The sequence below is a fragment of the Myripristis murdjan genome, chromosome 1 (genome assembly GCF_902150065.1).
Source record: "Myripristis murdjan chromosome 1, fMyrMur1.1, whole genome shotgun sequence".
Lineage (NCBI taxonomy): Eukaryota > Metazoa > Chordata > Actinopteri > Holocentriformes > Holocentridae > Myripristis > Myripristis murdjan.
This window is the reverse complement of record NC_043980.1, coordinates 14,796,110-14,820,257: the sequence shown is the minus strand read 5'-3', so window position 1 is coordinate 14,820,257 and position 24,148 is coordinate 14,796,110. Positions and strand designations below refer to the sequence as shown.

Sequence of the window (24,148 nt, the reverse complement as noted above, 5' to 3'; positions counted from 1 at the left end):
AAAAAAAAATGAATAAATAAGAAAATCGGGATGAATATGTCTGTTTTCTGAATTATTTCTTAGTCTTCCACTTAGCATGAAATAATTATCTGTACTCATGATTTTTTATTTACTTATTTATTTATTTATATGGTTAGATTTGAATTCTTCTGAATCTTCTATTCTGTTTCCAATCATTTTAAGTATTTCTCCAGCTCTGTTTTTAATGCATTCTAGGAGGCTCTCGGAGGCTTTATTCTCCCTCCATAGAGTTTTGGTTTGTTTTATATTGTTGATAAGTTTTGCCAATTAATTGGTATCAGTGAGGTGTGTTGCCTCATTGCTCTTTGTGGGTAAAATATATTAGATCACTCTCCTGCATCCCTATCTAATGGGGCTCAGTGTACCAAAACGTTATCCAGTGATTTCTACTTTTGTCTTTCTGTATCTAAGATGCGTGTACAATATCTTTAAGACACCGAAAAGACTTTCAACCTGTTTGGCTGCAAAACAGAGGCAACAGTGAACGCGGCTGCCTCTACAAATTAAACAAGTGGCCAGTCCACCAACAGAAATGCTGCAAATTTTCCCTCCATAACACCGCAGGTCAGAGGCCCAGCAGGCTCAGCTCATGAAGAACATATCTGTCTTCATTTGAGAGTCATTACAAGCCTCAGTGGAAACTGCAACACACAGTCCGTGCCTTGCCTCAGACCTCCTTGGTTGAAAATTAAGCATCTTGTTACAGCAGAGGACACAGTTAAGTCCTTGAAAAGCCAAAACATCTCACTCACATTGCCTTGGTGATTTCATAAATTGTTCATGGAAGGTGAATATCCATACTTTAATGTCCCTGAGGTTGGTGGAAGGCTTGTCTTGGTTTATTATTTGTCCTCATGTTGATCTGATGTCTCTCTACTGCCCAAGGATACTTGATTCACAAAATTTGTTGCTGGCCTAAATTAACCACCTGAGAGTGCGGTGTAATCACAAGAGGTGATGTTGATATAACAGTGCTGGCATTGTTTGGATTCCAATAGAAAATGATTCAATAACAGCTAAAAGAAAAAAGCTAATGGAAGAAAATTATTATAGCAGAAATAATCTTTGTTTGACTCAACCTCCTGATGCTGTTCTTAACTCTGAAAAAAAAAAAGAAATACTCCATCACAGCCTAATCCAAACCGATCCATAAAATTTGGAACCACATGAAAGCTTATTTTGGAAAACTTAGGTTCCCTCTCCGTCACTGTAAGGAAGAGCGACTTCTGGGAAGCAATTTTGTATAAAGGAACATTTAATTTTAATTGCTTTAATCTGTAATCTGCATGGCTGCTATATTCTCTAGAGCAAAAATATAAAAAAAAAAAGTACCACATGCAAAAATAGATCAAATATTGTGAAGAAAATATAGTATAGTACATTTAAACAAACCAAAAAAAAAAAAAAAAAAAAAAAACAAAAAACAAAAAAAACACATACATTTGATTGTATGTTCTTTCACCAGTAGTGCCTCTACAGCATTACTGTGCGAGCATTGCACCTTATAGAATTAGGCTACTCCACTAACTTGTTTTTTTGGTTGATAGAAATGTCCGAATAGGACCATATCTGACTGATTTTGCCAAAAGTCACAGTCTTATCTGCTGGTCTATTACTGTAATAAAGCTGTTCTTCATGCTACAAGTGTTTCTGGAGATTTGATCTTTCTACCTTTTCCATACACCTTAGTAGTAGGTGCAGTTGTACCTGAAACCTTTACTCTCCTTCAGCAAATATTGATTGCATAAGTCTGTACAGAATTTGCTTTGGTTGACAAGAGGTCAAAGCTAAAATGGAGTTTCACAAAGCAGCTTTCCACAGTTTTGAACATGAATGGGAGTGGGTGGGGGAATGTTAAACATCCAATTCTTTTATGGTCCTTTAAGTCTTTGTAGGCTCTCTGCCCTGGGTGGTACAAAGTATGGCTTGTGTCATATCTGGACAATTTCTATTTATTTTGCAAAGCAGTCAAATGCACTTTTAACTGACACATGTGTTTCGCCATTTAAGATAAGTAAACAATTATTCAAATATACACTTAGGTCCGTAAGCATTTTGATAGTGACACAGTATTCATAATTTTGCCCTTACACACCATCACAGATAGGTAGATAGATAGATTTATTGTCCTTTTTCAGGATAATTGTTTTCACTTCCGTACAGCCACGAGGATTACACAAACAACATTACAGAGGGAACACCACCAATACAATACCATAAGCACATGGATTTGTGGATAAGTGGATTTGAAATGGAGTAATCAAGACGTGATTGAAGTGCAGACTTTCAGCTTTAATTTAGGGGGCTGAACAAAAATATGGCATTAACTGTATAGGAATTACAGCCAATTTTATATATTGTCACCCCATTTTCACTTTCCTCCCTTGAGACACTCTGCCAAGCCTTTCCTGCAGCTGCCTCCAGTCGCTGTTTGTTTGTGGGTCTTTCGGCCTTCAGTTTGCTCTTCAGCAGGTGAAAAGCAGCTCAGTTGGATTGAGGTCTGGGGACGGACTTGGCCATGGAAGAATACTCCACTTCTTTGCTTTCAGCAACTCTTGGGTTGCTTTAGGTCATTGTCCATCTGCACTGTGAAGCGCTGTCCTAACAGTTCTGTGGCATTTGGCTGAATCTGAGCAGATAGTAGAGCCCTATAAACACCATCCTGCTGCTTCCATCAGCAGTCACATCATCAATAAACACCAGTGACCCGGTTCCATTGGCAGCTGTACATGCCCATGCCATAACACTGCCTCCACCATGCTGGACAGATGATGTGCTCTGCTTTGGATCCTGAGCTGTTCCTTTCATTCTCCCCTCACTTTTCTCCTCCCATCATTCTGGTACAAGTTCATCTTCATTTCATCTGTCCAAAGAACCTTGTTCCAGTATCAGGCAGGCTTTTTGTCTAGTCTGGCCTTCCTGTTCTTGAGGGACACCAGTGGTTTGCACCTTGCGGTATACCGTCTGTATTTATTTTCTCGCAAATGTCCCTTGACTTTAGATTTGGACAATGATAGGCCTTCCTTCTCCAGAGTGTTTCTGACTCCCCTAGACATTGTAAATGGGTTTTTATTCACCAGGGAAACAATTCTTTGGTCATCCACTTTAGAAGTCTTCTGTGGTCTTCCAGGCCTTTTGGTGTTGCTGAGCTTACCGGTGCATTCCTTCTTTTTCAGGATATACCAGATGTGGCTACTCCTAAAGTTGTTGCTATCTATCTGATAGTTTTTTTGTTTGTTTGTTTGTTTGTTTTTTCTTTTTGAGCCTAATGATGGTCTTCACCTGCATAGCCCCCTCTTTGGATCGCATATTGAGGGTTCTGACAAACAGCTGTCAAATGCAAATGCGAACACTTCAAATGAGCTCCTGAACTTTGACTTTCTTTATTTTTCATGGAATGATGAGAGAAAAGACCACACATGGCCAAGAAACTGCTTGTCCAATGTCCAATGACTTTTGAGCCTCTGAAAATGGGGTGACAACGTAGAAAACTGGCCGTAATTCCTAAATGGTTAATGCTATATTTTTGTTCTTCCTCTTAAATTAAAGCTGAAAGTCTGCACTTCAATCACATCTTGATTGCTCCATTTCAGATCCACTGTGGTGGTGTATAAGGGCAAAATTATGAATACTGTGTCACTGTCCAAATACTTAAACACCTATCTATAAATAACTTTCCTGATGTTACATCTTTTACCAAATGACATTCATATATGTCAATGTGCAAGTTGGGTTTTCTCCATAGTGTTAAGTGAGAACACACAGGAGCTGTTTTCCTCTCCTTGAATGTCCTTAAGTGACACTATTTAATCCATGCTCTCATCTCATTACAAGCCATTTCTTGGCACGGCGCTCATCACAAACCCTTGACATCGAGCTCAAAGGCCACATGAGCGCTTTTGACAGACATAAAGAGAGAGATGAAGGGGAAAATATTCTGACAGTGACACAAAAAGGAGGGGAGAGCGAGAGGGAGAGAAGAGCGAGACAGCGATTAGAGAGAGACAGACAGACAGAAGCGCTATGCATCTAACTAATCAATTCTTTTTTAACTAGAACAAATCTGTTTTTTAGATTTGCCTCATTTCTCGAGCTCAAAACTAAAGATCGCCTTCCTAAATCACATTTTTACACACATTTTTCATGATTTACTTCTCTCCCAGCCAAACTCTAAACCTTTGATTTCCAGCTTTGTCACTGCTTTCAGGAAACCAGTAAATGCCAGTAAAAGGCCTGTCCAGTATACAGAGCCGTGCTATCAATTCTAAATATACATTGATTCAATTTTAACTTTTACACAGACTGCATTATTCCAAAACTAAACTTAGCAAGTGATAGATGTGGTATAGGCTGAAGGATCATTATCACATTTATTCTGACACTGTTCAGTAGTAGCTAACTTCTGGTGTGACATATGTGATTGGTTTTCCAAATAATATTTAAAAAAAAAAAAAAAAAAAAACATTTGGTCAGATGGTAATTTGGCAATTTTCGGTTGCTTTGACAGGATGAGGCCTCCTTCTCTTTCACCAAAAACAGGCTCTCAAGGCAGGAGTTGTTGCAGCTAAAACATTTATATTATAAACCTGGAAACCTGGAAATCTCCATCGCCTTCGTGTTTCAGGAGGTGGCTAAAAAAAAAAAAAAAAAAAAAAAAAAAAAAAAAAGCTTTATGTTGCTAAGATGGAACAGATTTGTTTTAGCAAAGGGAATTCACAAAACTGTTTCCTGAATGTGTGGGAGTCGTTTTTTGAGATTGTTTGATGAGACATGACCGTATAACTCATGAGGTTTGCTGCTACGCTGAATCTTTGTTTTTATCTTTGCCTTTTGTTTTGTTTTGATGTTTCAGTAGAAATTAACAAGTCCAATAAAAAAGTCAAAAAACAAAAAAGAAAACAAAATGCTTATCTAATTTAATCTTTGGGGTCATTTTTTCAAGTTCTGAAAAAGTGATTATCTACGAGAAAACTGCGTTCACAACACAAGTGGAGAACAGAAAAAGAAAGAAAGAAGGAAAGAGGTTAGTGTCTTGTATCTTTGACTTTTGAAATATTTCCCCACTGAGCCTGGTTGATCAGGTTATACATCCAAAAGATCCGACACGCTGTGCTCTGGTTTGTGCTGGCTGACAGCTCACCTGCGCACAGAGACACCTACTCGTCTTTTGTGCCGGGTGTAAAGCACTCGACCTCTCCTCTTTTAGATAATTATCCTGTGAGGTTAAGCTCTATTGGAACAGGGGAGCGTTTGCCTATACTTCTCTCTGTTTTTCATCATCCTCAGATGCACTACAAATCTATGGCTGAGGTAAAAGTCATGGACGGCTCTCAGTTTCCACCAGAGAAAAATAACAGCGAGCTGGAGGACCTCTATTATGGCTATAATTTAATAACAGCATCAAGGGTCAGTGGCAGAATTGTACTTTGTTCTTTGATAACTGCATGATCTACATAACCCTAACCTCTGGTAAAATAGCAGAACTATTAGAAAGAGAACGTAGTCTGAGGATACAGAGTTTTCATGTGCAACCAGACATGATCTTTATAAAACGCTGATTAGATTTCTCCTTTTTTTCCCGTTTCCTTTTGTGTTGCCTCATTCATTGCATAACTAAATGTGATCCTTGCCATGAAGAGCTTTGGCCCTCTCTGCAGCAGGATCAAAGTGTTAAGCAATATTCTCACTATATACAGAACATGGTTATGACAGAGCAAAAATAATTTACATCCTCCCCTCCCAGCCCTGTTCATTCTTCTCGGTCGCAGGCATTCATTTGTGCAAGACAAGATTGTAGAGCGTAAAAATAATTTGACTAATTTGGCACAGACTGAGAGGTTCAGGCACGTGTCATCTGAGCATGAAATAACAAATGCAAAAATGAAAACATGAAACACTGAGGGGCTCTTTTCATTAATCTCTTTTTTCTAGTTTTGAGTTTTACAGTGGATTAACCTACAAATACAAATTAATTTGTTTAAAACTGGGAAAGTGTGCAAGGTTATGAATGCTCGAGATAGCTGGCTGTTTCATGACAGGTTACATACTCACACAAAACAGGTGAATACTTGGTAATGATAATTTCTGACTGTGTTGCACTGTGGATTTCAGGTTGGATGACACTGTTATGCCGTCTGGCTGGTAAGAGACTGAATGAAATGACTGGTTTCTCTAAAGTGGACTACACTGTGCCAAAATTTCATCCAGTTATATGAGGATTTAAAAAAAAAAGAAATGATTGTTTTTGTTGCCAAAAAAGTAAGAACTAAAAGTAAGTGCTCACCTCAAATCCCTTACAAGGGCAACTGAGTTTTGTAGTTATTGATTTGGATCTAAATCTCAACAGCCACATATCAAAACAATTCCTAAAACAGCTTACACCACCTCAAAATTATAGCTTAATTAAAAGATTTTATGTCAAAACAAGATGTAGAGAAACAAATGCATGTACTTATTTTAATGTCTTTAAAGGTATCTCAAAAAAAAATCTTATCTGGCGGCCACAGCTCATTCAGAGTGCTGCTGCTTGACTTCTAACTACGACTGAGAAAGTGGATCTCATCACTCCTGTGCTCAGATCTCTGCACTGCTCCTCTGTGTGCCAAAGAGCTGATTTTAATACACTTTACCTTGCGAGTTTCAGGGGAGGCTCAGAAACAAATAATTTTTTTTTAAAAAGTCAAGCGCTCTATCAGCAGCTCTGGCGGCGGGTCGGCTCTCTCTCTCTCCATAGGCTTTTCAGCATCTTCAGGGGACACACACAGACCAGCAAATTATAATTTCTTTAGGCATCTGCGAGTTGGAAATGATTTAAAAACCTTTCTTCTCAAGTGTGAGGGCACAGACTGGGATTAATTAGCTAATTCTTACAGTACAACAACGAGCAGAGAAACATTGTGTCATCTCTCGGCTGATTAGATTTGGGAATACAATCTGGAGTATATTCTTACATGTTCCATTAAACCCTTGAAGTCTGATTTTCAATTAAATTCCCCCTCAGCTTCAAGGTTAGCGAAAAATTTTGAATCTGCTGGTTGCAATGCTTCACTGAGGTTTGATTATATCGAGTAAATTATTCAAACCCAAGATGCTCCTGTTCATGGCTGCACCATTACATCCAAATAGGAAATATCTGGATGTGTTGTGCATCATTTCATACACATTCCCCTGTCATTCAGCAGGATATATTGGGCTTGTTTGGAAATCGTGGGATCCCTGCAACAATTTGAAATAATGTTTTGTGGGTTTGAACAAAGCTTGGCTGCCCGGCAAACATTTATAGGGACAATTTTACTGAAGGGAGCTGATGAGTTGAAGATGTTAATGTGTGAAACTGTTAAACACAATTTAGTCCTGAGTCCTACACATACTCCTCAAGAAAAGAGGAGGACAGATATTTCCAGAGCCATGGATGTGATCTTAAACATATTAAAGGTGTCAGAACAATTAAGGAAACTGAGAAAAGTCCAAAGGGCCTGTTGACATACGGCCTTATTACTGCAAAGCGATTCATTCTTAATTTTTATAATGAAGAGGTACCTGCATTTAAACTTTTGATCAATGAACCACTGGGAACTCTTGACTTGGAGAGAATTAGATGTACTCTGAGAGACAAGATCAAAGAATCTGAAAAGGCTGGACAGCCTTTGATATATTACCTCGAGGAGAAACACAATGGGAATACACCTTCTGTTCTTGTATTAAGTGCTAGGGGTAACTCTTCTGGGGAGGATGAAGGGAGAAGTTTTTTTTTTTTTTTCTTAAAATGTGCTTAGTTTTTGAAAAGGAACAGCGGGTTTAGACCAGCGGTTTTAGACAGAGCTGAGGAAGACTCTGCTACACGCTCAGATCCTCACACTAACCTTAACCTCAGACTCATGCCTAAACTTAACCATCTCTGGCCAGTTAAAAAGTGTTGGTCTAAAGCTGTGAATGTGTTACTCTCCACGCCTGCAGCTCGAGTATTTTGCCTTGGCTGGGTTTTGTGTGTTTTCCTAATACAGCATGCTTACAGATCTGTATTTCAGGATTTTATATTGCATTCTGTGTTTACTGCTTACAGAGATTCTGCTTTCCCGTAAACACATGCGAAACCTCTGGAAGAAAGAATTTGGGTCTGACGAAATTTCTGGGAGAAACTGCAACCCACAAGACGAGTATCTGTATTTATGAGAATTTAACAGCAAAATTGATTTTTAAGTTGTAAACCTTGCCTTCTGAACTGCGCTTTCTGTGGATTCGCACTCAAAGCACAGAGCTCTACAGTCCAGCTGGTTTAAAAGCGTCCCTCTGCATCATTTAGACAGGTTGCTAAGTAATACCTGCAGAACTTCCACTCTGTTGTTCTTGCAACAGTGTAGAGATTAGATCTGCATCTCATTGCTCGCCCCGTAGCATCTGCCTCACAACAGGAAGCCTTATTCAGAAGTGCCAGGTGCCTTGTTGTTGCAGCTGCATAGCTGCATCACACTTCTTGTAACTGGGTTTCTATGGTGTCTCCCAGCAGTATAAAAGCTTTAATAGATCACTAGTCTTGTTTAATTACTGCCCCCCACACTTTATATCTGTATGGCTTTTTTATTATGTACAGTATTACAATATAACACTTTACATAATTGTATGCATGTGCATATATGTGTTCAGTGTTGGGAAGGTTACTTGTGAAAATGAAATAGATTGCAGATTACTAATTACTTTAAAGATCTATTAAGTAATGTGACTGCTTAAATTACTTCATCAAACTAATGTAACTTACTACATTTGATTACCTTTCTAACAACTTTTTAACCTGGACAATAAAGCTGAAAAAACAAGCACAAGAATGTCTTGAAACACTTAATAAAGTATGGATTTATCGTGATCCAACTCATCAAGCGCTTTTTGCAATCAATGACCGCAGACTCAAGCCTGGCAGAGCCGCCACAACATTCTCTAGGACAGCTTCTAACAAGCTATCAAAAGGCAAATTCCCACATCTTTTCAGTCGTTTCTATTAGAGTGTCTCTGCCCCTTGCAGTAGCGATATGCAATCAGTGTAATGAGTTGTTTTCCTTTGCCGTGTGGCTATTTTCTGTGCCGCGGTAAGGCCGGCAGTACTAATTTTATAAGCCTGCAATATGTCGATACTAGAAAAGTCACTGAGATTCGCACAGCAGAATATATATTTGCTGTCAGAAGGGTAGAGAGTTCGGATGCCACCACGCGCCAAAAGTCTGCCCTCAGCTTGCTGCAATAGTAACAAACTTTTTATCAGATAAAACTCCAGTATCATTAAGATCGATGAAAACAGATATCACTAAACAGAAATCAGTATTGTCTGCTTTCACTTAACTTTATTTTAACTAAAATATGTCAAACATATTGAAGCTATAATTACACAATACAGCATTCAACCCCAGTGCACAGATGGGGATGAGGAGGGGATTATAGAAAAGATTAGCTGTGTTTATAAAGCGTGTTTTGTGTTTGTTCTTGAAAATTGGGACTTTCTGATTCTTGGAGTGGAGGAGAGATGGGAGACTGTAAGCATGGGGCTCAAAAGATGGGAGCTGTGACAGATTTAGCAGCTGAAATCAAAGGATTGCTTTTCTTTACTTGATGATGATGTGGACTTGATTCTCACCTGCTCTTCTTTGGTATACAGCTGAAAGCATTCATCTAAGGTGCAGCTGTGCTGCTGCAGATGCTGCTGCTGCTGGTTCCTCACACTCTCTGCATCCTTCACCACCTCCTCCTGGATGCTGCCAAACAGACTGGAGGTACACACACACACACACACACACACACACACACACACACACACACACACACACACACACACACACACACACACACACACACACATGCACACCAAAGAGTTTTCACAGTGCAGCTGCATTATTGTCTCAATAAGTGTGGAAGTGTGTGTGTGCCACTTGCCAAAGAGGGACTCATTTAATGTATGATGTATGTAATGTATGTAATGTATTCAGGAAATGGCAAATGGAGTGGAGTGATGGGACTCATAATCATAATGTCAGATTCAAGTGCAATGTGCACAGCGCTTACCATTCTTTAATCTTGTGCTCCCATTCAATGACAAGCTTCACATGAGGAGGTCCCCCTGGGCCACAGAACTTCAGAGCTCTACAATCAAGCAAACAAAAGCAAACAAAGTAAAGCTCCATCCTGACACAGAATGATTCTTCCATGAGCTTTGACAGTCAGGTCAATCTTAGTGAAAAAACATGCATGGCCTCCTAAATCCTGAAACCTGAGAACCAAGTGAGTGACTCACTGATTGTTTGTGTTTTGACATCAAAATGAGCTTTTTCCATTTCATTTTGCATTCATGTACAAACACACACACTATGGCAACAGCAGGAGTACACACAGTGACATCTGACAGTACCATCAGCCTGCGGCTGAGACCTGGTCTGGCTTGCCGAGGGGTTTCATGTTTGTATTGCAGACTTTAACTTCACTGCTCTGATCTCGGTTGGAAGGATGAAACAGTATCAGTATTCAACAGCCAAACACCGTTGATAGAAGGCCAAAGCACATTTAACACCCACTGACTGCTGATGGCAAAAGTTGTTTGTGTTCCAGGAAGATGAATGATGACTATTGCCAGAGTATTGTTTCACAGTCATGTCCAAATTCAGGTCCCTTTGATTTTACCAGGCTACGCTATTGTCGATGTAGAGAGTCTGGAGACTTCCAGCACGGCTGGGTATTGATTGTTACCCTTTCTGTCTGAAAAGTAGAGCTCACTCATAAGCATTGTTGTCTTGTTATTGTTCACGGTGAACAGCCTCAGCGCTGAATGTGTTCTGCATGTTACCACAAGGTGTCAGGCTCACACAGCTTCTGAGTACGACCCATAGAGGCCAAAACATTAATGAACGCAATAATTTAGGGATTCACACATTTGTTTTGTTATTGCTCACTTTGCTTGCCACACCGATTGTGAAAAGCAAAAGAAACTAATAGCTGGATATATTTCTGATTGAATGCCTCGAATTTCTGCAAATCCTCCAGTATTTTACATTGAAAATAGGCAGTAAAATAGGGTACCACAAAGACTGTGAGAGGCAAAAGAAACCTAAAAACTAGAGACAATTTCTAATGAATTTTCAATCTTTCAAAAACTCTTTTATTATTTCTCCACGGTAATTGTACTGAATGGTTATTGCTGCTTGGTGATATTTATTTTTTCTCCGGTGCAGTTTATTAATGACACTAAAAGCACACTAAAATTAATTTCACAAATATGATGATGCATCTCATATCACCTGTATTCTGTCATCTGATAGCACTTTTAATCTAAAAGTGTGTGTGTGTGTGTGTGTGAACATCTGAGTCAATATTTCTTGATTTCTTTAAAGCAGGATCACATACCCTATGACTAAAGATATATGCAATCAGATATGCAAACACAAAATAACTATAGAGTTTCATGAAATTTAAAAACAGAAACAAAAAACAAGGCAAAACAAAACAAAACTTGTGTGATAATATAACACAAATTTCTGTTTTATCATGAGCTGCTGGAGAAATACTCTCAGTCGGTGAACCAAAGCTTATCATATATGGAGTTAAAAAAAAATATTCAGTGAATTTCGAACAGGCTTTCAGTGGATTTAGCCAGTGAGTGGCGCTGTTGCACCAGTTTTGCACTGGTTGTTATCAATGCACTCAATGAGGGATGTAGATAAAGAAACTTCTCTGGTTGTTTTTGGAGAACGGCAGCAGACACAGGCAAAAAGACTTTCCATATCTCAGCTAAAATACTGACTTGTAAATGCACAAAACCAGATATGCCCTATTGAACTGTGAGAGAAAGAGACAGCAGAGAGATACACAGCCAGTATAAAGTGTGTATGTGTGTGTGTGTGTGTGTGTGTGTACTGTTCTGTAGGATACGGAGGGATGAAAAACGTAATGATTTGGTCCAAATCCAACATAATCATTTTGCTGCTATGAGGAGCCTGTGCAAAATAAATGCTGTCTCTTGTCATGTTCGGTGAGAAACGACCATCCGCCTGTTTGTTCTTTTCATTACACTCTCCAGCAGAAAAGCCACACTCGATCCTCTCCTGTCTATTTCCTCTTTATTTTGGCCTTACTTGTCTGTCTGACCTTCTTCAGACCTCCACCCTTCTACTCTCTTTCCCATTTCTTCTCCGCTTTCCTTCATTTCCTCTCTTCTCAGAAAACATGCTCTCCACTGCATCCCTCACCTTGCCCTACCTCTCCTTTTTTTTTTTCCTGTTCTACCCCTCTTCTGTTCCTCTCGTCTCTCTTCGCTATGGCCCATCTTGGTAATCCAATCTTCTTTGGACGTCAAACCGTGAGCCTCCAGCTATTATTGTCTAAGGAACATCTTATTCAACCTTGTCCAGAGAAAAAGCAGTATTAGTTCCATATGTTGTGTTTTTGTGTGGCTAAGCCCTGGACAGAGGAGAAAGCCCCCGTGTATGAGCTGGGAGTGTATTGCAGCGTATTCAAAGGAATGACAGAGGTGGAGTGATGAAGAGGACATGAGTGACAGTAACATTGTCTTTAAACTCTGTGGACTTCTTCCACTGCCGTAATGTATGATGTAGGAATTTATCACCTTGGTATTCGCCAGTCATCCAATAGATGTCAGTGTCGGTTTTATCAAGAGATCTTCTTCCTTAAAGAACAGCAACCATCCACGTCCCCAGACTCCGTGTGGTTTCAGTTATCTTTTTTTTCCCTGTGTTACTGTCTTCATCCTCTGTGTCCAGCTTGTTTCCCGTCAACAGCCCTGCCCCTCCTTAATGTTCCTGTTACTTTGCCCTCTCCCGTCCAACCAGCTCCCTGCCTGTTCTTTGTTTCCTGCTTAGTCAAGTTTGTTTTTCAGTTCAGTTGTCTGTCTTTGTTCCTGTTACCTTGCGATTACATGTACAGCTTCACCAGTAAAGACTTTTTGATTTCAACCTTACCCACTGGTCTGCATTTGGGTCCATTTAGCTGCTCTCATTGTGTCAACAGCTGCTTTTTGGAAGTCTGACCCACTGGTCGCCTTACCCACCAGAATATGTGAGCAGGCTCATGTAGCCCGGAGCTAGGAGCATTTTTTTTTTCTTTTAGAGATCAACATGTTTTTTTTTTTCTTTCTCTATAGCTCTAAAACCATTTCACTGCATTCCATCCTTCATGGCCCATAATGCAGTTGTATGTATCCACTGAAAAACATTCCACAGAAACATTTTTTCCCAGAACAGTTTTGCATTGCGCCATATAGTTAAGATCCCTAAGTGAAGTGATTTGGTCTTATAGGGACCCTTATATCAAAGAGATATGTGTTCAGAGTCCTTTAACAAGCATTTACACACTTCACTGATCTGACTTTTAAATATATAATTTTATTAAATATAGTTGTCTTGTCAGATTTTGAGAGGTGTGTTTGCTAATTTTCTGGTATTTATTTATTTATTTATTTCCACCCTTCTGTTTTTTTTCTGATGTTCTGGTGTTTTTCCTCATTTGCTAATAGCCTTTCTTCCCTTGTCTCTCAAAGAAATCAAGTAAATTTGTGCAGATTTCAAAGGGGTAAATTCTGTGTATGTCATATCGACGTTAACCTGAAAGAAATAAAAGTTAAAATGATCCCTCACACATTTTACGTTCTAACAGTTTTGCTGAGGGCCCCCTGGCAGCCCCTCAAAGACACTTGGGAGTACCTGGACCCTACTTTGAAAACCGCTGTGTTATAGATCAGTGATGGGCAGCAAGCTGAGAAGAAAATAGAGAACCAGTGGTGGAGTTGGAGTGGAATGATTACAAAAAGCTTTGAGAGGAGAGTGGAAATTGAAATCCATTCACATACGGTAGGTATTCTGTTACCCGCCTCTCATGGGACGAGATGATTGACACCCACATCATCTCTGTCTCCACTAAAAAAAACTGTGAAAACCTGCTTTGAATGGCAAACAGTGCTGTATGTATACTGCATCAGCTGGACTGTTGGTTAATTTTAATGATGCATCTGAACAAGTGAAGCTTGTTTGATAAATTAGACACAAACTGATCCCCCCACCCACCAAAAATATGTTAAAAAAAAAAAAAAAAAAAAAAAAAATCAATGGCAACGATTTCTATTCCTGTGAGACTGTGAAGCTTGTTTTGTAAGAAAAGTTAGTCTGACAAGCTTTTTCTCTATTGATTCATTTTTTTCTTTTTCAGAAGTGATGAGCCATTTGAATAAAGAAAAGAAATACTAAAATTGGATTAAGAGAAGGTTAATCTCCACACTGAGGATAATATGATTACTGATATACTGATGATAACATGCTGTGTGCTGGAGAGTTAACATGCACTCGGGACAGAGCTAGAGAGATCATTTTGGTACTGGTGAACTGTGTTGAGGTGTTTGCTTAAATAAACACATGAAAGGACAGATGCAGATTGAAATGTCCACACATACAGCGCACACGCAGTAACAGGCTGTTGAATGTGTGGTCTAATCTGGAAGATGACCTCATTTCCCGGCTCTTTTGTGGAAGGCCTGACCTCTTCCCTCTAGCACATTGCACGACAGCAGAGATCGGTGCTAAGCTCTATAGCTATCCGAAAACCCCTTGGTACTCTTTGTCAAACAGGAAATAAGACCTTATCTGCCAGCCGTTCAGTGATATCATTACACCCTCTTCCTCTTTAATCCTCTAATGGTCTTTCAAAAAAAAAAGCACTGTCGTCCACTTTTTTGCAGTCAACCACAAAGTCTCAGGCCAGACACCCTGTCAACAATGCCTCTGCATGACAAGGAAGCCCTTGAGGTAGATCCAGTTTCATCATTGTGCTAATTTTCTTTGCTGATACAGTGATTTATGTTGGTGTACGGCTAAAGGTACATTTCCCATCAATGCCCCAAAAATGTGGAACATCATTTTCTGGCAGTTTTACAGTCTTGCTTTTATGTTATTTTTTCCACGTCTGCTATCTTGTGTTGTTACTTATGTTCTATTTGCACATTTGCATGTTTGTGAAGTGTAAGATTGTGTGTGGGGTGGAGCCGAGTTTATTAGACAGTGTAATCGAGATATTTACTCATCCTGTCTTAAACTTGTCTTAAACCTCCATTTATGATCATGTAAGCATTTTTAATTATGACATCACTTTAAATGCAATAGATTAATTTAATAATTGCTTGTTGCAGCCCTAATTGTATGTATTTTTCTCTATGTTTATGTGCATTTTTTGCATGTGTGTATATCTGTGTGTGATGTGTGTGTGTCTTACCTGTCAACCGCAGGATGGTACAGTGGCCTGCTGTCCTGTGATGACAGGTAGCTGTAGGCAGCCGATCCTCCCACCACTCTGATCTTAAACAGCGCCCCGGCATTCTGCAGGGAGAAAAACAAACACACCGCTACAACTGATCCGAGAGTTTCCCGCTCACGCCGAGGCGAGTAGGTGGGGAGGGTCACACCGCCTTCAGGGGCTGCTGCTAACACACCTAAAACATTTCTGTTTGGATGGGTGTCGGTGTACAGTTTTGGTGTCCTGTGACCTGAATGCTGTTTTACTATTCTGGCAAGAATAAAAACCACTGATACATAAAGCACTGATTTTCAGCAACTACACTCAGGCAATGTGCCGATCAGCAGTGGTGTGTATACGCAGGTGACCTTTAACACACTAGTTAATAATAAAGTAGTACTGCAAAAAGACTGCAATACCTTATAATCAAACTAAAACAGACAGCAGTTATTCCAAAAAGTTAATGCACTTAGTTCATTGGCTTGCAGCTTCAAATTCTTTGCTCTCTCCTCTATGCATGATCGCCCTTGGTTTTATTATAAGACAGACACAGTGAACTGAAGAGTCCCTGCTTCAGAATTGAGAAAGGCGTGAATACAGTAAATATCACAGGTAAGTAGAGAGACAGACACCACTAGTATAAATATCACCTCTATGGTTCTGTAAGCCTGACTCACTCTGAGGTCAGGTGCAACATCTAACTTTTCAAGGTGAGAAAGAATCTAAAGTTAGAAATATGACTATGTTCTGATGGGAGACAGTAAAGCTGCCAACTTAATAATGAAGCCATGAGGTTATTTTAGTCCATAATCAAAATGATTACACTGGTAAAATCAAGAGAGCAATTCTGCAAGGGATACAGGATGCAACAGATAATGAGAGACAATACATCTTGGGCTTTAGAGAGGCATGGCTTTTGGGAAGATGTATTTATTCTCTGAAGCATGAAATTCAGTAAAGCCAGTGAAAATAAGGCTTTGCAGAAGTGATTCAGAATTAGGAGGAATGTCTTACTTCAACAAACTTTCAACTTGCACACAACTCATGAAATTACTTGCTGGATGAGGCCAACATTTCTCTCTTTTGGGGTTGAATCCTGCAGGATCTATACACAACATCACAATAATTGCTGAAAACTCCCTTATTTATGTCTGGCAACTAGTCTTGCCGCCTTCACCCTCGAATGGAGAGGTGCATTCAGAGATGGATTATAAGGCCGCTGCCTCAGCGGCAAAGACAAGAGGGCTGAGTTATTAGAGAGCAGAGAGCAGAATCGGATTGCTAATGTGTTCATTCTGAACAGGACGCCGTTGGAGAATAGGAGCTGCAGCCGAGCATAAAGAGAAATAAATTACTTAGTTAATAGGGGCCTAAAGCAGCAAATGAAAAAGACACAGCCTCACATTTCTGTTTTTGAGGGTCTGGGCAAGCATACACATGCAGCTTGGACTTATCTCAAGTCGGACTATAATGAAGCGGAGCGGACCAGACACTTCACACTAATGAGTAGTCACCCAAGAGTTTGGTGATTTTTTAAATAATTTTTTGACGGAAGACTCAAGGGTAGAGAGGACAAGGATGCACTCTGGCCAAAATGTCAGCTTTTAGGAATTATGAAAATCCAGTAATATTATTCGTGTATGCCTATAAATTTTTATTTTATTTTATTTTACTACATTTTACAGCCTATCACCAATGACTCGGTTCAATTCCAAGGTTAAAACCAGAGTGACTAATGGATTTTTTGGGGAGGGGTCTAAGTGGAACCAAACAAGCCATTAATTGTGAATAGAATTAAAAGTAATATTTCCCTGTGTGGTTTTGAAAATCTAACATCATTACTTTGTACAGAAAATTATTCTAGGAAATCTCATGAAGGATCATTCTGAAAACTGCACTATTTCACCCCTAAAATTTAAAACTGCAGATATATATTTCATGCCATAAAATCCTCTGGCCAGCCATATGGCATACAATATAGTGCATGAACCCCACGGTCTGAAATTCAGTGCATTTCTGAGTGAGTCAAATTTTCATTTTTGATCATTTTTCCTTCCATAGAACTTAATTTTACTTACTAAGTAATTAGCTAATACCGTCTTGATAGTGGCCTTGGGATTCTCCTCTTTCATACCTTGAACCTGCTGCTGTGCATTGCTATCTAGACCTCTGGAGGGCGCCAAAACATCTCATCATGAGGGAGCCGCGATGACCTCAGAAAATTAATGGAAGCAAAACACTCACAGGCTCGCTGTCTATCAATGGAATGCAAACTGTGAAAATCTCTTGCAACAGATGGATTACTTATGCCCATATTACACAGTGATATACAGTACTGGTGAGTCACAAAACTGTTTACCAAACAGACTGTAGCATGTTTTCACTTTTTCACATATTGAAGATGAAAAGTAAAAGACAAGCAAAACAACAAATCTGGACCCCTGAGGCCACAGCATATGAATGCTCTCCCTGGGCAAAAATATCTGTGCAATCTACAGCTGATGGAGGCTGCCGATTGTTTTAAATGGGAGGAGAAGGAACGGGAGGGTAAGGGAGGGTTGATTGAGTGCATATCTGACCAGACAGGCTTTGAGGAGGTAACTAAGTAACTGAGATTGTGATCAGTAAACAACAGGCAGATATTTTCTTTTTCTGCTCTCCTCTTTAGTTCTCCTGCTATAAATCTGAGGGCTGTTTGCTCTGGATAAGAACTCCTCAAATACTGCCTGTCACCATGGTGTTGCCCATGGCAACTCGAAGACCAGCAGTGGGGACAGCGTGTGTGTGTGTGTGTGTGTGCAGGAGTCGAGCTAAGGTGCTGGGCTTACTGGTGCAGAGATCACTGAAACAGTATATGGAGGAGCAGATTAAGCTGAGGTATAGACATGCTTGTCATGGGCTATCGTCAAAGCTCACAGTGCATATTGATTGAAAAGATGAATCTTCACATATGGGAACGGCTGGCCAGAGAATCAACACTTTATAACCACAGGGTATTTCATGCAAATCTTAACTCTGAACATACAGTAAATAAGTAATGAAACATAATTCACAACTACAAACTATTTCATGTTTATTCCTCCTCTTATTCTTTTGTCTAAATTATAGATTATCTCCCATTGGTGGAATAAAGAGGCAGCATAAAAACAGCTTTGACTTATTATGGTTTGAAGTCGATATTGACCTAATTAAAATCTGTGCATGAACCCATAATTACTATAATATAAGGCTTGGACTGGCCACAACATTATCTTTTTAATCAGTCTGTGTTAATGTGTGTGTGTGTGCGCGCTTGTGTGTCCCTTGGTTTAACAATGACCTGAGTTGTTCTCTGAGCCACTACAGTTAATTGGATGTCTCCAATTTTCTGATTAATGGTGGCCTCCAAACTCACATAATAGTTTTTTCTGAATAAATTAGGGTTTTTCACACTTCAGTATGACCCACAGGGGTGTCGCTGCTGTCACAGGAGGACAGATCAGCTGATGAAAGTCGCTGGGCAGCTTCCCAAAGAGGCACTTGAGCACAGGGATGCATAACATTCTATTTATTTGCATAATTATCTTGTATACAATATATAAAATTTATTTTTTTCTGAAAACTGCTCGGGGGAAAAATGGACACCCACCTTTACAGCACACATACAGTGATAGCGAGCGTGGATCACTGCCATCTAGGATCTGTCAAACTCTGGAAGTGGATTTCAAACCTCCCTGATTTTCTTTCTCTGGCCACCGACATATTTGTCAGAAATTTTAAATTTTTAAAACTACAGGCTACCGGCTACTCCAGGTGTGTTGGCTCTCTGACAAAAAAGTGTTCAGCACTTTGGCTCCTAATATGCCAGCCTACATTTTTTATAGTTTATCATAATATTGCTCATCCTGTGTTGCAGAAACTAAGGAACGCTGTTTAAGCATAATACAGCATCAGCTCTCCCCCCCAGAACAATTTCGGGGCCTGTGCTAATTCAAGCCCTAACTGAGTCTCTGAGGCCAACTTCACACAGAGCACCTGTTCCATGAAAAACACAGCTCCGAACCAGCAGCATTTTGTGTGTTCAGATGACAAGCTGGTAACTTTCCCCTGTACCGGCTGTCTTTTCAACCTAATAGAAAAGCCCACTCAGACCTGGTGAGTCTCCTTGTTGAGTTAATTGCCAGGGCAAATGCCATGGTAACCATTCTGCATACATAATCCACCAGCTGTGGGAGAGGTGATTATTTACCTGGCAGCTGGAAACAGTGAAATACGTGAAAACTAAATTTTTGGAACCAAATCTGAGCAATGTGAGCAATAGGTGGCTAGTATTAGTCAACAGAGAACACAGTTATCATCCATTGACAGGTTCTTTTCTAAAAACAGTAGCGAGGAAAACAGAAAAGAATTTAGCAATTTATCAATATGACAGTTCACAAGAACGATATTTGTTGTTGTACGAGCTACAAGACGCCAGTCATGACGCAGTGTTCTGCAACACGTTAATGTCAAAAAACTCAGATGCTCTTTTATTTTGAATAAATACTTATTTAAAAAATAAAAATAACTTTCCATTCTTTCCCCTTTCCTCTGTTTCTTTCCTCGTATCATATTCCTCTATTGTTAACTTTCAAAATCATCGTTTTAAGACATTACGGTCCCTGCAGACATGGCTCTGGCTCAAATCCTGTTATGTTATAATTAGCTGTTTCGCTGCTCTCAGTGGAACAGCTCATGCTTGTTTGTTTGGACATGTGGAAGCTGCTGTCAGTCCTGTCATGTCTAAGTGTCTCTGACACTGTGCCAAAATCAAGAAAAAAAACAGCCTTGTTACTGTAATTATCACTTGCAACTTATTTTTATGCTGTGAAACGTGCAGAGGTGGAAGTAACTAATTACATCCAGTCATGTTTCCTCTGTCTATGTGTACCTTTTGCAGTATTTTTTGAAATCAGTAATTTTACTTTTACTTAAGTTCATTTTTGCTTGAGTATTGTACTTCACTACATTGTAAATCATATCCATTACAGAGAACAAATGATCAATAACAGATTTTGAAACCTTTCACAATAAAAGCTCAGTCAGGAAAGATGAGAAGAGGAATCTACTTTGTTGGTTCTGCTTAGTTTGTTGTTTGTCCTTTCCAAATTTCCAATAAGATGTGCACTATTGAGGATAAAATTGAGGATAACTGTTTAGACTCAACTCAACTCAAAAAAAAAAAACAAAAACAAAAAAAAAAGTTGAATAAGGAACAATAATCTCATCGAGTTGGCCTGACAAAGAGAGTCATGTAGACCCCACATTTGTGAGTTGAGTCTACAGGGTCCTCACTTCAATCAAGCCATGGGAATCATGCACAATGCACCTTTAAACTTTTACTCCAAGCACATTTTAAATGAGCTACTTTTTACTTTTACTTAAGTAGACTTTTACAGCAGTGCTTCTACTTTTACTAAAGTCAAATATGAGCAAAGTAACAATATCTCTGCTTGAGTAGCAATTCGTAGTACTTTCGTTCCACTGCTAGAAATGTGTGAATTTAATGGATATTTTACAGAAGCTTCACATGTGACCCAGCCAGTAAAAGCAGACGATAGGGACCAGCCTTTTAATTTGAAACAACAAACAGGCTAACTCACTAACAAAATGACGTTAAAGGAAATCAGTCATGCTGGCCTTTGTTCCTGCTCTGTGCCAGCATCTTAATTTGGCTCCGTGTGTGTAAAGATGGCCTGGGAAACCCTGAGCTGAAGGGTCCGTGATACAGAGTCTGAGTTATATGTTGCTGGTGCTGCTGGTCTGCAGTACCTGAGCCTGGGAGCCATTCAGCATCAGGTAATAGAGCTTGCTGAGGATGCTCTGCTGCAGCTGGTCCCAGGAGATACTCCTGTCCTCACGCATCAGAAATGGAGGTCCAAACCTGAGATGAGAGGAAAGGAGAGGAGAAAGAGAGAGCGGGAGGAGAGAGGAAAGATGGAGAGAACAGTAGGATGAAGGAAGAGTGAGAGAAAGGGAAAGAGATGAGACAGAAGGAAATGATGTATAGAGGCAAAGAGGACAGGAAGTTTGAGGCACTGAAAGGCATTCCAATTTGCATACATCCCCGTTGCTTCTTTATCCATGGAAAACCTGGTTATTCAAGAGTGACTTCAATGCAAAGCCTATTTTTCAGTCAAAGGACCACAAGACGACAGCCTGGTACTATTTCATTGTCGCACCGCTGTGGAAATAACTCAGGCATGCAAAACTTTTCACATTTTTATTTATTTATTTTTTTTCTCAAACACTGTTTTTGAAATTAGTAATAGAATTTAACATTTTATTTTGGGTGTGGGGATCTTGGTTAGTGATGCACCTGAGAAAACCTAATAGAAATTATTTTCATTTACTTATTTTCCAACCTATTAATTTTATAATCAAGCCCTTGGCACAGCTGGTTATACTTGGAATAATAACAAGTGACTGAGAGGTGGGGCAAACTGTTGCTCAGAGTGTGTCGGTAAAGATCCTTGTCCAACTTGTTGTACCATCACTGCATCTTTCAGGCTGTCAGGTGTAGAGTGCATCAGTGAGTCACTGTTGGTGTCTTGTCTCTTGTGCTGACAGCTTGAAATGACAGGAGATGTGATCAGGAGCCAGAGGAAGTTGAGGAACAAGTCTGCTTATCATCAGCGCATCAGTGCCTGATTATCAGTGCTCTGTGTCAAGGCTCGTGCTCCCTCCAACTAGACAGCAGTGGCTGACTGCTGTCAGAGTCTATTATGCACAAGGTTAATCGGACAAAATCAATTGGATGTGTCTGGACAGACAAGCTTGTCATTTCAGGAATTTTCACAGACCACCCTGTAGAGCCACTGCACTACTGAGATACTTGCCTCAGGATGATAGTTCCCAGCTAAGTCAGCAGGGAACAATCACCTAAGTTACTGAATTCAAATGATTGAGTGTGTTAGAGAGAGTGTGTGGGTGAGTGAGTGAACTGACTGTTCTAACTTTCACAGAAACCAAACACACACACACACACACACACACACACACACACACACACACACAGAGACTTGTAGTTAAAAAAGCCGTAGATTCCCTTACGCAGGTAGATTTTTGGGTATCCAGAAACCAGGGCAGAATTTGAACAGCAATATTGGACCACAGTTATAATGAGAAATGCTGTAATGTTTGTTTGAATAAATACAAGCCATAATTGGCTTACATTGGCATGCAGATCTGGACAGGAACAATTCCAAAAGACCAGCAATGTAAAATGTCAGTTTCAAAGTGAAAATGCCAGCAAAATTAACTGCCAACTAATCGTTAACTATTGAATCTCTGGCAAGAAGACAGATCTGTAACTGTGATTGAATCTGTGGAAACAAGATGTGATTTTTCTAGGAAATTAATGAAAAAAAAAAAAGACTAAAGGTTTCCACCAAAATGTTCCTGGTAGTATTTGGGGGGCAGGAGCTACTACAGGAATGTCCTCTCGCTCTGCCCTCTCAGCTGCCGTGTCTCCACTGAGAGGGCCGAGTAGGAGGAAGGTTCCTGTAAAGTTACCGGGCGGCTGCACGACCACGACCGGGGCATCAAAATGCGTGTTGTTAAAAAAGCGTGTTGTTAGCGTTAGCTCACGTCCGCTAAAACTAATGTTAGCGCCCCTAAAAATGCCAGCTAAAAAGTGTGTTTTTAACGTTAGCTAGCACGTTAGCATTAGCTTGGTAGTGTTGGCCGTGTTGCTAGGGACGCCTGCTTTCTGTTGACGTCACATCGCGCCGTGAGTAAACCCAGGAGTTTTTCAGGGCCGCCCAGAGTCCCTACCCCGAGGCAGGGCCTTTTTTTTTAGCCCCTGTAAAGGTTCAGGAACTCTCTCCTTCGGGGGGTGGTTCCGACGGTGGAGACACATCAACGGCCACGGCCCCGTAAAATTACCCCGAAGTTCCTGCGGTGGAAACGGGCTTTAAGGCGGTTGTTGCATCACTTGTGGCCTCTACCAGCTAGTAAAGAGCAGTGAAGAGTTTGCACTCAATTGGGTTTCAACACCTTTTTTCAAAGGTGCTGAATCACCACACCACAGGAGGTGCTAGATCCTACAGGCATAACTGCGAACAATCTTCACTTGTGCCTCTAGAAATGATGGTTGATTTTATTTAAAGACATTAAAAATAACAGTCACTGCGTGGCTTTTTGTTCTACTATACCCTGATAAATGTTTTTTGTTTTTTTTTTTTGTACCAGTGCTACATTAATCAGGATACTGCCTGTGCACTGTACTTGAAAATTTGTATTTCCACGATGACGATTAAAAATAGTCTGTCAGCCTCCTTTATTGTACCAAGGAGTTACCATGTTACACCAGGAGCTGGCCTCGCCATCCACCATAATGTTGTGGCTAGATGGCTACACAGAGAGATGTGTTGCATTACTGTGGGGCGCCCATGGGCCCAGAGTAGCACTCAAATGTCACATCCTGACATTAACAGGCCTTTCACGGGAATGCCTGTAATCTGTTCCCATCCAAACCATGTGCTAGCGTGCACACAGAGCACACAAGTGTTTACATACAGCGGCCATTTTATTAGGGACAACTCTCCGTTTGTGTAAGCAGCTCACTCATGGTGAACTACAGCAGCAGAAGATCATCCTGCGTTCGAATCCTGTCAGCTAACAACAATAAGATCAAACTACAATCACCCACTTTCTTCAAACGATTTCTGGTTTCTTGCTGTAGAGTGTTAATGGCAGGATCAGAATTTGGGATAAATCATATCCATAGATCCATACATCCTGCTTGATGTCAGCAGCGTAGGCCGGAGGTGGTGCTGTAATGGTGTAGGGAAAGATGTTCTTTGCAAATGTCAAGCCCCTGATGATCTTTTGAAGG

At 40.1% G+C, this 24,148-nt stretch overlaps 1 protein-coding gene across 1 annotated transcript in view; it reads right to left on the bottom strand.

Annotated features, from left to right (window-relative positions):
- The window catches only part of usp43a (ubiquitin specific peptidase 43a), a 145,468-nt gene that overhangs the window by 13,859 nt on the left and 107,461 nt on the right, over nucleotides 1-24,148 (bottom strand). The window contains exons 8-11 of the mRNA XM_030062755.1: nucleotides 21,082-21,193; nucleotides 15,271-15,374; nucleotides 10,069-10,146; nucleotides 9,644-9,773 (exon numbers count right to left, since the gene is read on the bottom strand). Of these exons, the coding sequence (XP_029918615.1) occupies nucleotides 9,644-9,773; nucleotides 10,069-10,146; nucleotides 15,271-15,374; nucleotides 21,082-21,193 (424 nt within the window). The remainder of the gene's footprint in view (nucleotides 1-9,643; nucleotides 9,774-10,068; nucleotides 10,147-15,270; nucleotides 15,375-21,081; nucleotides 21,194-24,148) is intronic.